Genomic DNA, 15,384 nt, shown 5'->3' with positions numbered 1-15,384 from the left:
TGGGTCTGTTATAGTGAATACGCTACCATCTGATGACACCTCCTAATACTAAAACCGTACACAGACCCCAGTGCTAAAGTAACACTTACCAACAATGAAACAGTACCAGCTACTCCACGAATATATAAAACTTAGACTTCCTGTAACTAATAATACGTAAACCTCTGCCCCAAGTGCTATTCATTTTGACCCAAGCAGTATCCTGCGCGATACTGATAACCCATATCTAGACGTAAGAGTTGTAATTATCCAGTGTATCTGTATCCATGACATCAACCCATTCCACTGTACAACTTAGTAATACACGTGTAAGGTTGTTGCCTTAAGTTTTTGTGTCCTGCCCCTCTCCTATTTGTCTAAAGAAAGAGAGCCCAGCTAGGCGTTTAAGGGACGGGAAGCAGACCCTTAAAACACCTAGCATTACAAAATATATATATATATATATATATATATATATATATATATATATATATATATATATATACAGAGTTCAGGCTACCCTAGACATTTTTATGAAATGACAACGTATGAAATCAAAATCATAATATAATGAGTAAAAGCATGTCCAACAAGAACTCAGTCGGATTACCGGATAAAAGTTTTACGAACGAGAACCTGCTCGAAGATTCCAGAACAATCAATTCTGTGCGGCATCAAGAGCTCTGTTTGAGAATAAGTATAATATCATGTAACTTCTAAGAACGTATGATAGGGTGAATTTGATTGTTATAAGTACTGTAAATATGCTTTTTGAATCATTGAGGTATAATGGAATATGACAGGAGGAACTGGACATTATATTATTCGGCTCTTCTCCAGAAATGCATGTTATTACCCAGTAGTTTTGCATTGCCTAACGTACTGGTAACAGTGACATTCTTTGTTTTGTAAGGTACGTATGGAGAGAGGGCAAATAAACTGCATTTAAGAAGAAAAACTAGCAAGCTGCGTAATAACTTTGAACCCGAATTATCCAACCACAGTGAGGATTTGTTTACTGCAGCGTGAGTCACCCAGGCCTGCTTTACCGTCACGCACCTGTCACAAATAACCCAACAAAAATGGTAATATCAAATTAATAGCCTCCTAACTCCATTCTGGTTACAGTTTTTAGCGTCTTGTTTGCAGGTGGCCGTCATGAGGAACTGTATTTTGAGTGATATGTACGTAAAAGCAGAGATTGATAAAGGGTGCGTGGTCGTGATCGCCATGCGCTGGGGAGAGGATTCATGCAGGGATCGGTTTGTAAAACTTTTGGCGTGGATTACCAATGTCCCATTACTAATGTCAGTGTATAAAGATAGTTATAGGTTTTAGCTTACAGTAGCGTGAAAGTCCATAATTATAGTCTTTAGTACAGGGCCCAAGGTGTTAGGGGTCACAAACCGAGAGGTACCGGTAATCGTTAAGGAGACAGGATCACATTATTTTGCTTTTTTTTTTTCTTTATCCCCTAGCTCTATCTGTTATATGGGATTGAGTATATTCTGGGGGGGCACAGTGGCTCAGTGGTAGAGCATCAAGCTCATAATCGGGGGATTGTGAGTTCGAGCCTCGCCTGGGACTACCGTGCCAGGAGTGGTAGCGTGCTCTTTAACCTAGCGGGGCTATATGATCCAGTTCAAGGTCTAGCTCGGGTTTTTTTTTTTTCTGGGGAGTATACTGTAAATGTAGAAGAGTTTTGTAACTTGGAAGACATGTTATGTGGTGCAGGTGGGGATGGAGCTAGCTTTGTGGCCAAAGTGAGGGGTGTTTGGAAGAAGTTTAGGGAGCTGACATTGAGTGGCCTTCCACTCCATGCTAAGGGATATTCGTATGTGCCATGTGTTAGAAATGTAATGCTGTATGGTAGAGAGACCTGGGAAGTAAAGGAAGAGGATAGTTGTAGGCTCAGACAAACAGAAATGACCGTGATCAGATGGATGTGCAGTGTGCCCTTGAAAGCAAGGCCTGGGGGGGCTATGTTTACAATGGACGAGTTAAGAGGAGGGCTGGGACTGGAGTGTATTGGTGTTATGATGAGGAGGGGTATATTGAGATGGTTTCAGCATGTGGAGAGGACCAGGGATGGCAGTCAGGTGCAGAAAGTGAGAAGTGTGAACACTGGGGGTAGGGTTGCAAGAAGACCGAAAAAGACCTGGGATGGGGTCATAGAGTGTGACCTCAGTGACTGAATAGGAAGGCTGCCAGAGATGCTAGAGATCGTGCAGTGTGCCCTTTAAAGCAAGGCCTGGGGGGGCTAGGTTTACAATGGAAGAGTTATGAGGAGGGCTTGGACTGGAGTGTATTGGTGTTATTAGGAGGAGGGGTAAGTTGAGATGGTTTCAGCGAGTGGAGAGGACCGGGGATGGCAGTCGGATGCAGAAAGTGAGAAGTATGAACATTGGGGATAGGGTTGCAAGAAGGAGACCGAAAAAGACCTGGGATGGGGTCATAGAGTGTGACCTCAGTGACTGAATAGGGAGGCTGCCAGAGATCAGGCAGCATGAAGAGCCATCGTTAGGTGACCAAGGCAGATGCAGGCAAGCTTGTTGGAGCCGATGTGAATGAAAAAAAAAATTATATATACAGTGTATAGATGACCCTTCACACTCGCGAAATCAACTTTTGTGGGTCTCGCAAATTTGCTGATTGCCTGTCTGTGGAGCCACAACTGACTTAATGGGTATGGTTGTAAGAAGTTGGGGTAAATATGTACAGTAGCTGATGACTTAGTGTGGGCAAGTCATCAGCTGTTTGTGATATTTTATGCTCCTTTCAGGTCCCATATATGGTTTATTAGGTACAGTATATGCACACTTGTTCACAGGGGTTGATTTGCTGCTGTAGAGGCATTTAAGGGAGGGTTTATCAAACATTCCCAGAAAATCCACATTCGCGGGGGTCTGTGTACCCTAACCCCTGCGAATGTGGAGGACCGCGTGTGCTATATATATATATATATATATATATATATATATATATATATATATATATATATATATATATATATATATAAATATATATATATATATATATATATACATGTATATATATATATACACAGTAGAACCTCTCTCATTCGGACTATATGGGGGGAAGGGTTGTCCGAATTAGCAGATTGTCCGGACCATCAAGGTAATCTCCAGTTCATACCAAAAACTGTCTACATATGGTATGTTTGTTAATTACCTGTATTAACATATGTGGCATATGTCAACCCTACGTAACTGCAAAAGATGAAAGGATACTAAACTAACCAAACTAATCATGTACGATAGTTTTGTATTTCATAATATACAGGTAAGGCCATGACAAGAAACTAGCCTACATTTTAAATTGTAGTAAGTGACTAAGGCCCGTGTAGGCAAAAAAATTAATTAATTAATTAACTGTAATATTTGGAATAAAAATAAAACTTATGTCATCTTTGGCATACTGATAACACCCATATGGGCAAGAAGCTAATGTTTGATGTACAAGTAAAGCACATTTAAGTACAAAAAAGCCTACAGTAATCACTAAACACTGCAGAATATTCTGACCCATTTTTGTGTAAGCAAACTCCTCCTTTTAACACCTTTATTCACTGCAGAAGCTACACTTGCATTAAGGAGCATGGTAAGGAGGATTAACTTTTGAAATACAGCGTAAAAATATAAATGGTTGGTGAACTAGTTGATGGAATGAATGCTAGCGTGTGTTTAAACAGGCGCCCATGTTGCGACCTAGCGTGATCCGAGACTAAACGAATGACGATCGCTTTCCGCGCCAATACTGAAAATGACTTTAGAATTACTTTCAACATATTTTTGAAGCTTATTATTTTTAAATTTTGTCCGAATCAACAGAAGTCCGGATATATATATATATATATATATATATATATATATATATATATATATATATACTGTATATATATATATATATATATATATATATTGTATATATATATATATATATATATATATATCTATATATATCTCTATCATATATATATATATATATATATATATATATATATATATATATATATATATATATACACACACACGGTAAAAGTCCCATTATTCAGCATCTATGGGACCGGGATGATGCTGAGAAATTAGATCTGCCGATTAATCAAAAAAATACCCACTCAGTACCTTATATATATTGGTGATCACTGTCATCACCACTTATGGTATTATAACTGTGTGTGGAGAGAGTACCGGTACTGTATACTGTACAATACTGCAATCAATACAGTACCATACCTGAATCTGAAATATATATATAAATTAGTGAACATATACAAGGGTAATGACACAGTAGGCCAACAAGTCAGATACCACTTCCTGGATGGCCGAAATGATACGGAATATTACCGGTACCTACCAGCTCAGTACATCACTTGTATTGGTGAACTCATCACTACTTATATTATTACAAATATGTTTGGAGTGAGTACTGTATACAGTACTTTTTCCAAACAAAATAAAATAGTCGGAAAATTGCATAAAATAATGTGAAGGAATATGAATTGGTAAGGTCTTTCTGATGAAAGTTAAACGTACATTTAGCACTCATTCTTTTGTTAGTTTTTTCATTTGCATGTGAAAGGGAGAGTATTGAAGGAAACAGTACCGGTAATGTATTCCATAACCCCTTAATAACCTCCGGCACTGAACAACCCTTGACAGTACCGATGTCAGTGATGTCGAGTTAGTGAGCTATGAAAAAACTGTGAACAATTATGGGAAGGGAACGAAGGTCACTGGTATGTTTACACGACTCTATGCTACGATTCCAAGCAGTCAGGGGGTCGGTTAATCTCAGATGTTTTCGCCCATTTGGTAAATGCACTGTAACTTTGTAATTTCTCCTGTGAATTGTAGCGAATCATAGCATGGGTTTAGGAAGCTAAATAACACATTGTTAGGTGCTCCAGACAATTATCTTCACATCTTTAAGAAAATGGAAGAAATATAATCCCTCTCTGAGTACATAAAGTAAGTTTCTTCCATTCTTCTGAAATCAATTTATTTTTCTTAAAGATATGAATATAATCATCTGGCTCACCTAGCAGTGTGTTATTTAGCTTTCTAAACCCATGCTATGATTTGCTATGAGTCACGGAAAAATTGATAAAGTTACGGTGCATTTACCAAATGGGCGAAACATCTGAGATTAACCGACCACCTGACTGCTTGGAATCGTAGGGTAGAGTCGTGTAAACATACCGGTGACCTTCGTTCCCTCCCCATAATTGTTCAGTTTTCTTAATAGCTCACACTAACTTGACATCACTGACATCAGTACTGTAAAGGGCTGTTCAGTGCCCTAGGTTATTAAGGGGTTAATGGGATATATTACTGTTTGCATCAATACTCTCTGACAAACACAAAAACGAACAAAAGAATGAGCGCTAAATGTATGTTTAACTTTCATCAGAGACCTTAGCAATTCATATTCCTCCAGTTTATTTTTAAGTATTTTTGTGACTTTAGGTTAGGTTAGGCATGGTTAAATTGTTAGGTACACTTAAACTCAGTTAGGTTAGGTTTAGTTAAACAGGACACTCCCTTCCACCATTATCCATCCATCCATCCATTGCCAGACGCCATGTATCCCAAACGGGGTGGCCAACGGCTCAGAGTTAATTGTTTTACAGGGAGGGGCACTAATCCTCCACCAACCCCACTTGACACGTAGGGATGCCAACAGCATCTGGTGTTCTCAGGCAGTCATCCATCCAAGTACTGACCAGCTGAGGAATAATAATACTAGAGCTGTCACAGCCGTACAGCTAAAAACAACTAGGAAACTGATTTAACAAGCAACATTTATTTATGGGTAATGCATTACAGTATCATTGGTTCATGGGCTACACAGTTACCGGTAAATGTCATTTTCAGGAAGGCGTCAAGAATGAAAGAATTTCAAGAATTAGCAAGGGGGCGTGGAACGTAACTCTCGCTAATTTGGTGGGGATGGTTACTGTACTGTATGGTACTGTGCAATATTGTAATCAGTCTGAAAAAATGTAGAAATTACTGAACATACAGTAGTGTAATGAAACATTAAGCCTACAAGTCACAGATAACACTTCCTGGACTATCGAGAAGATTCCGGTCATCTGCCGAACAATCAAAGATTTTCGTAAATGGGACTATTTCTCAAAACTGCCGAAATGTCGGATCTACCGAATAATCAGCTGCTGAATAATGGGACTTTTACTGTATATATATACACTCAACCCTCGGCTATCACGGGTTCCGCTATAGCGTATCTCGCTATCACGCCTATATAAAAAACTACCCAAATACCTTTATCACGCACTAAATGCCTGCTATCACGCACCGCAAATGTTCGAAAATTTAAAAAAGGCCAGGCTCCAGTGCTCCACCCAGCCAACAAAAGCCTCACTGTGTGATTGGTCGTGTGACATCAGCGCCAGCCGAGCACTGATTGGCCGCCTGACCGAGTCTCCTGCCCGCCAAACCATTCAAGTGCGCACCCTCAGACCGTGAACAGTGATAGCGAGAACAATAACCTTTTTTATGATATGACCATGGCCAACGTACCCCCTCCCCGTCCCCCTACCATCACCCAACATAATGCTGCGGCACCTGGCAGGGAAATAAGGAAGAGGAAGAACCTATGTTATGCAGATAAACTGGAAATGTGAAACTTATAGAGAATGGTGAGACCAAGCGAAGTGTGGGGAAGAAACATAACATCAATGAATCAACTGTGAGAGGTATTTATAAGAATCATGATCACATCATAAAACAAGCTCATTTTTAGACTATTATATATTAATATGTGGTACAAAAAAGGTATCTTAGGGGTAAATATTGAGGTCATGGCACCAATTAGAATTATTACCATAAGTTCTTCAATTCGGCTATCACGGTTTCGGCTATAGCGCAGCCATAGCGGGACCAATTGGGAGTGATAGCCGAGGGTTGAGTGTATATGTATATACAGTGATCCCTCCAATATCCGATGTAATAGAGCCAAAGGCATGTCTGGATAGTGATCCTGTCCGGATATTGGGCCCCAGCCTCCTGGACTTGTACTTATGGACCCTAACTCAGAAAAACACCTGTACAACTCCCTCTGGACATGCATAGCACCTATTTAAGACCCAGATCACACCAATAAGGGACATAAAAGACTGAGATAAGTGCAAAAGAACCATAAAATGAGATTTTAGAGGTAGGTTTATACAGTATTAAACATTCTGGGTACTTACAACAAGTCCCTGGCTCCTGGAATGGTAGTTATGAACCGTAACCTAGCCTAACTCAGAAAAACACCTCCCTACTGCACATGCATAGCACCTAAGGCACTATTCAAACCAATAAGGGACATAAAAGAGTGAAATGAGGTGTTAGAGGTAAGTATGGAAAATACAGTACAGTACAATATGAAACATTCTAGGTACTTACAGCAAGTCCTTGGCCATCTCGATGAATAACCCGCCTCCTCTCAGACTCTGACAGTAAGAAGGCGTTTCTGAAGCACTTGCAGTACACTGTTCATGAAGTCTTGCACAGAACTTAGTCATTTGCACTCAGAATTCCATTCTCTTTACACTGCGCACTCTTGTCTTTCTTGCGCTCCATTGTACCTTAATGAAATAAGTGTTGCAATCTGCACTTTAAGTCTTTGCACTCATAAAACCATTTTCTAAACAAAACACACTCGTTAATTTATGTTACATGTACAGTCCATTAAATCTTTGTCTTTTCACTCAGAACTCAAATTCCTTAACACTATGCACTGTTATTTCTCACTGCACAACACTGTAAATTCCCGTGTGGTCTAGTGGAGAAGTTCTTGGCGTCTAATCATTGTCAGAGTCTGAGAGTAGCACATGCAGGTGACCTAGGGGTGCGTCGCCTGGTCGTGGTGATGGTGTACCCGCTGCAGAAGACTCTGAAGAGAGGCGCAAACTCACGTCGAGTGGTGACTCCACCGTGCCTGATGTGCTGGGCTGTGGCTCGGAGCATGAGTGCATGTCTTGGGGAGGCAATGGAGTGGAGCCAGGGCTGGGCACAGCGGGGGTCACGGGCCTGAAAAAGCTGTCAATGGTTGATTGGCGCAAGGAATGACGATTTTGATGATTAATGATGCGCTGCCTGAAAGCGCGCACTTCCTCCACAAGTCCCAAGGGCCCCATCTCCCTGTCACAGTCTGGGTGCTCCACGTAGTCCAGAACGAACTCTAGGTGTTCCCGGAGTGCGCTCAGCTTGGGGATGGCTGGAGTAATGTCACACTGAGAGAAACTGCATCATCGTCACCGTCCTCGTTGAAATCTTCAAGCTGGGTACTGACACCTGCAACTGAAGATGCGATCTCGATATCAGACATGGTCTGATACCCAGGATCGCCCTCGTCGTCATCCAACCACTCATTCACTTCGTCTACATCAACATCGTTGCCATGTGCACGTAGATGTGCATGGAAGTCATCCACGTCAAAACCTAGGAAATCGTGCGCCACGTCCGTTCCGAGAAGCAGACGAGACCAACCATTTTCTAGAGTCTTGACAGGGATTTCCTTCCATGCACTGGCCCAGTTGTAGATGGCAGACTTGATATTGTAGTGGCGAAGGTTTTCCAAAGTCTGCTGGCCACGCGTGTTCCGTCCCTCCCTGCGCTCGTCCTCGTCCTCGAGAACAACCATCACCTCGTCCAGGAACTTCCGCCGGTACAGCCTCTTCATTGCCACGATCACTCCTTAGTCCATTGGTTGGATGAGAGCAGTAGTATTAGGTGGCAGAAACATGCACCTAATGCGCCCATTCTCAGCCACCAACTTCTTGTCGCACGGGTGGGCAGGTGCATTGTCGAGGAGTAGGAAGGCCTTTACCTGGGCACGTGGGATTCCCAGTTTCTCCGTCTGGTAATGGATGACCTTGACGAAATGGTGGTGGAACCAGTCTTTGAAGATCTGGGCAGTGAACCATGCCCTCAAGGATTGGTACCAGACAACAGGAAGGACATCCATCACCCCACGAAGACACAGAGGCTGCTTTGCACGGCCAACAATAACGGGCTTGAGCCGGTGCATGCTGTTAGCATTGGCACAACACAAAGCAGTTATCCGTTGCTTGCAGAGCTTGCGGCCGGGTACACACTTCTCCGGCTCCTTAGCTAGAGTGTTTGTAGGCAAAGAGCGATAGAATAAAACAGTTTCGTCAGTGTTGTAGACTTGACCGAGAGTTAGGCCCTCCCTGTCGATCAAGCGCTTCACCTTCTGCCAAAACTCATCTACTCCATCCTTGTTGGCGTCCAAAGCTTCGCCATGAGACTTACGGTTGGTAAGACCATGTCGTAACTTGAACGCGGAGCCAACCTTCGGATGCCTTGAAGTCTAGGGCGTCGTGAAGCCTTGCGAACTTCTCAGTAGCAGCCTTCAGTTCCGTGCCACGCACCATCACACCAGCAGCACGTTGCTGTTGATACCAAATCAACGTCGAGTGGTCGACTTCTGCATACTTGGGAGTATACATCACCTTCCTCTCCATCTTGCGTTTGCTTTTCAACGAGAAGTCAGCCTTGTACTGCATGAGTTTGTCGCGGGATCTCTTGATATCAAACAAAGTAGACCGGGCCAGGTTGAATTCATGGAGTATACATGAGGTAGACCATCCCGCATCCACCTTGTCCAATATCTCCCTCTTCTTCTCCAGAGTCAAAACCACTCTCTTCCTCTTCTCACGCGGCGGGGCCATCATCACACACACACGAAGGAGAGGCACGAGAGCAGCAGGAGAGCCTGCAGCAGGTAATGCACCACTACAAAAGCGAGCACATGGGTGGCCATGACGACGAGCGTGCACACACAACAAGAGACGGGCGATAAGTGGGGAGGACGCAGGGGCGCTGTAGCGGACGTCGGTGGAACAACACACCAGAACACAGCTGGCCCACGCCGCGCGTGCCAACTTCAAATTACGGACAGGAAAAAGTCGGATTTTTTTCAATTTTTTTGCGGTTTTTGGCCCATTTTGGGAATATCAGATCATAGGAAGAAAATGTCCGGTTATTGGGGATGTCCGGAAAATGGGCGTCCGGATATTGGAGGGATTATATATATATATAAAATAATTTCATATTCCAATTTTTCATATCATGTGGATGCACTTCATTTTCTTTTTTGAAGGCTCCAACATGCTTGCATGCATTGACTTTGGTCACCTAATGGCAGTTCTCCATGCTGCTCAATCTCTGGTAGCTTCCCTATTTAGTCCCTTATCCCTGAGGCTGCACACAATGACTTCGTCCCAGGTCTTTTCTGGTCTACCTCTCACCACCCTACCCCCAACATCAACACGTCTCAATTTCTGCACTCAGTTATCATCCTTCATCCTCTCCACCTACCCAAACCACCTCTATCTTACTCTCCTCATCACAACACCAATACACTTCAATTCCATCCTACCTCTCAACTCTCCCATCAAAAACCTAGCCCCCCCCCCCCCAGGTCTTATGCTCAAGGAAACACTGCACATCCACCTAATCATTGCCATTTCTGTATGTTTGAGCCTGCAAATATCCTCTTCCTTTACTGCCCAGATCTCACTATCATACAGCATTACACTTCTGACACATGCTGCATACAAAGATCCCTTAGCACAAAGGGAGAGCCCTCTCAATATCAGGAGGGGCAACAGCTCCTTGAACTTCTTCCAACCACTCCTCACTCTACCCACAGAACCAGCTCTAGGCCCACCTCCCGCACTTAACATGTCTCCCAAATAACAAAACTCTTCCACACACTCAAGAGACTCACCAGTAAGTTCAATCCTTTCACGCCTGGCAGTCCCCACCTGCTCTCCCTGACACACCGCAGACATGAAATCAGCATTTATCTCACAGTCAGCCTCTAATACCACAACATCTCTTATGCACTCACTTATCACAAACACTGTACAAGATGGAATTACTTCCCACGTCCTTGTGACAGATCGCACATGGCCACTCTCCCTCTTCTTTGTCCCCAGCCCTAGATACCATCACTTTTGTTTTACCCGCATTTACTCCTAAGCCCCTGTGTCCCCATGCCTTCTCTCCACTTCCTAAATCTTTCCTCCACCTCCCTTTCATTCTGTGCAACCATCACCAAATCATCAGCATACAACATCTCCCATGGGTGTCCATCTCTGAAGTCACATGAGAGGGCTTTAAGTACCATGATAAACAACGAAGGGCGGCCCTGGAGCGGTGGCTTCTTCGCCGTGGGTCTACCCCCCAGAGGCTGTTGAAGCAGAAGAGGAGCACAGCAGGGGGGCCAATCCACTGCAAACCCCCCCCCCCAACCCCTCATGGGGCCCAAGATACCTGGGAGTGGCTTCAGTCGCCCGGGCAAGTACCACATCTCTCAACACAACACACAACAACACCTTTCTTTGAACACCAAGAAATGACTCCCTGGTGGTCATTTCTTGATGACTTCTTCTAGCCGGGGGGATTGAGAGCAGTCCAGGACCCACCAACAAATACATATGTCCAACATGCTCAGAACCTACCACTTCGAGCTGATAGACAAAGGGTTCAGATCAGTGCAATTCCTGCAAGAACTGAACCCATTACACATGCACAACACTTGCATCCAGAGAACATTACACAAACACCTGGACCTGCTCCTTATGCTCCTTCCCCCCCCCACCTACTAACTCCCTCTCCCCACCTACTGCGCTCCTACTTCCTCCACACCTCAGCCTAACCCACCAATCCTTCCCACACCATCCAATCCCCCAACTTCTCCCATTCCACCCCAGTCTAATCCACCCCAACCCTTACCTACATCACAACCTTCTCATACTCCTTCCCTTCCACCCCCCCACCCCCCGCTGTGCTGCAGCACCCAACACACATCGCACACACAACATAAACATCCTTCAAATAAACATAGATGGCATAAACACCAAAAAACAAGAACTCACACAATTCATCAAACAGCAAAACATACACCGTGCCATCTTACAGGAAACGGAACTACACAGAACACAAAAAACACCAACATTTCATAATTTCACCACCATTGGGCAAGACCTGGCCGACAGCTGGGGCGGTGGACTCATCACTCTGGCACACAAATCCATCAACTTTTCAGATACCAGTGCAAACACACAGTCACTTCTCCCCTGCTACATGACACCACAACAGAAATACAATCAATTAAAATAATGCACTGGAAACAAATCACACAGAACAATCACCAATACATACATTCCCCCCCAGTCGTCCCCCACAGTACCACACAATTACTCTCCACAAATACACCACATCACTAACCTACCCAGCATCATCCTGGGTGGTGATTTCAGCGCCAAGGCATCAGCCTGGCATGTCAGCAACCCTGACACAGACAGCTCTGGCACTGCAATCCCAGACAGATAATCTTTTCATAATTGATAATCTCCATCAACATACCCATATCTGACACCAGACCCTCTTCCTCCCATCATCCCCAGACATCACCTTTTGCTCCCCAAACCTCGCCCCCACAACATCCTGGAGAGTGGTCAGAGCCCTTGCTCTGACCACCCCCGTCATCATCACCACCAAAACCAGAATCACCCCAGCTGGCCACAGACACTACTTATCTATCTATCTATACCCCAACACCCTAATCCTGCAAAGGGTGGCCACAGACAAAACACCTCCAAGTCACTCTTGTCACCCACCATTTGACTACTCTCCCCCCGTCTCACTCCCCCCCCCCTTCATATACGGTACCTCTCAACTCCGTCCCTCCACCTCATCCTCTGTCTTCCTCTCCATCTCGCCTACTGTACAGACACACTCTTAGTAAGTCTTTCATTCTCCATTCTCACCACATGTCCAAACCACCTCAGTGTATTTCTCCTAATCTTCTCAACCACATCCACCCCACAGCGTTCCTTCACTTCTTCATTCGTCAGCCTGTCCCTCCATGTCACTCCACATGCTCCTCTCAAGTAACTCATTTCCACTGCTCTCACTCTTGACTTGTTTCCCTTTTGCAAGGTCCATGCCCCACTTCCGTACATCAGGGTAGGGATCACAATACTATCATGCAGTGACTTCTTAACTTCCATACTCACCTCCCTTTTTGTCATCACTGCTTTCAGTGAACCAACAACCTTCCTTCCCTGCTGTACTCTTTCAAGCACTTCATCCCCCAAAGTTCCATCCTTACTCATCACACTACCCAAGTACTTGAATGCACTCACATTCTCCATATCCTCGCCATCCAACCTCACTGTACATTCTGTGACTTCGTTCCTTTCAAACACCATAACTTAACTCTTGTTTACATTAACTTTCAGATTCCTCTTCCAACACACAGTCCCAAATTCTTTCACCAAACCTTGCAACTCCCATTCATCTTCACTCAACAATACTGTATCATCAGCAAACAACAACACCGGAATCTTCCAAATCACCCTCATTCATTAGAGCCACCCCCACATCCACTGCCCTGCCTCGCACCTCCTTTACAGCCCCATCCATGTATATATTAAAAGCCATGGAGACATCACACAACCCTGTTTCAGTCCCATGCTGAAATCAAAGAACTCACTCAGCTCACTATGCACTCGCACCATAGCCCTAGCTCCTTCTTACATACTCTTCACAGCACTCAACAATTTCCCCTCCACTCCATATATTCTTAATACTTTCCACATACTTTGCCCATCTGTTCTGTCATAAGCTTTCTCCAGGTCCATGAAAGCTGCATACATTTTCTTTCCCTTCTCTAGATACTTCTCCACTAAACATCTCAGAACAAATATCTGATCTGCACACCCTTTTCCCCTCCTAAATCCCCCTTGTTCTTCTCCAACTAGCTCCTCTTTCATATGCCTAACCCTATCAATGGGTACTCACCTTATATTTTTCCAGTCACATTAAGAAGGTAAATACCCCTATGGTTACCATATACTTCTCTCCCCTTTTCTTTTGTATAAAGGAACAATTATACCTGATTTCCAGTCCTCTGGAACCCTTCCCTCTTCCCAAGCCAATCTACACAACTGCCATATCCACTCCACAACAATCTCACCCTTATACCTCAGCATTTCACCACACACTCCATCAATTTCTGGGGCCTTTCCCATCTTGATCTTCATTGCTTCCACTACTTACGCCCTACTGATCTCTTCCTCCCTCCTCTCGTCTCTTCTCCCAGCCATTCCCCAACCACTTATACTCACACTGCTCTCACTCTCTACATTCAACAAATCCTCAGAGTGCTCCTTCCATCTACTCAGTTTCTCCCTCTTCACCAACAATCTGTTATTCCTATCTTTCACTCCCCTACTATTTTCTCTTTCACACTGCCTTACTTTCTTTACCTCCTTCCAAAATAATTTCTTACTCTCCCTCCATTTCACACTCATATTCCTCCCAAACTCTTCATCCACTTTCTTCTTACTCTCCTTCAGCAGTCTCTTCACGTCCCTTCTCCTGCTCACATATACCTCTCTCTTCTCTCTCTCTCTCGTCTTCTCCCCTACCTCTACTCGCTAGCCATTCACTATATGCCCTCTTCTTTAGTTCCACAGCTTGTTTCACCTCATCATTCCACCATGCTGTCCCTTGCACACCTCTGCATCTCCTCCTCACTCCACAAACCACCTCACACTCTGCGCCTATCTCTTCCGTTAATATCTTACATACGTCTTCCACCCCTTCCATCTGCTCTAACTCACACCTTCCCAATCTTTCTTCCACTCTGCTCTTATACTCTGCCATTTTCTCACCATCTTGCAATTTCTCTGCTCTTCTCCCAGCAGCTGTTTCCTCCTGGCTTCCCCCTTCATCTCTTCAACCATTTTCTTTGCAGCTTTACCTTAGCCATCACTAAGTGATGGTCCAAGATTCCATTCCCCCACCCTCTCCATGCTCTTGCATCCAACACTTGTCTTCTCATTCGCCCATCCACACACATGTAGTCTATCATTGCCTTTCGTTCATGAAGTTCTCCATCCATCCTCCTCATTACTGTCCATGTATGCCTGTGGATCATCGTATGCCAAAAGTAGGTGTTAGCTATTGCCAACCCTTACCAGCACAGATGTCCACCAAAGCACTACCATTCCCATCTACTTCAGCTGGCACACCCCACTGACCAACCACTCCATCCACTCATACATTCCCAACTTTGCCATTCATGTCTCCAATCAAAAGCACTCTCTCGCTCCTCGCAGATTTGTCCACACATGCTTCTACACTTGCCCAAAACTCATCTTTCACTCTTGCCACTTGGTCATCTGTCGGCACATACACACGCTTGTATACGTACTTTCATCCTCACCCATACAATCCTTGCACCCGCTGTTCCATACTCTCATATATTCTCCTTCCACTTCTTGCTTATCATCAGACATACTCCCTCTCTTGCCCTCTTATTCTCATTAAC

General features: G+C 44.1%; 1 protein-coding gene across 1 annotated transcript in view; it reads left to right on the top strand.

Moving 5' to 3' along the window:
• Positions 1 to 998: 998 nt before the first annotated feature.
• The window catches only part of CCT2 (chaperonin containing TCP1 subunit 2), a 221,640-nt gene continuing 207,254 nt past the window's right edge, over positions 999 to 15,384 (top strand). Inside the window, exon 1 of the mRNA XM_080275729.1 lies at positions 999 to 1,064. Coding sequence (XP_080131855.1) covers positions 1,062 to 1,064 — 3 coding nt within the window. The 5' untranslated portion in view covers positions 999 to 1,061. The remainder of the gene's footprint in view (positions 1,065 to 15,384) is intronic.

The sequence above is a fragment of the Coenobita brevimanus genome, chromosome 62 (genome assembly GCF_032717465.1).
Source record: "Coenobita brevimanus isolate Jiangsu-jjx chromosome 62, ASM3271746v2, whole genome shotgun sequence".
Classification (NCBI taxonomy): domain Eukaryota; kingdom Metazoa; phylum Arthropoda; class Malacostraca; order Decapoda; family Coenobitidae; genus Coenobita; species Coenobita brevimanus.
This window is presented reverse-complemented; position numbering and strand designations above follow the sequence as displayed.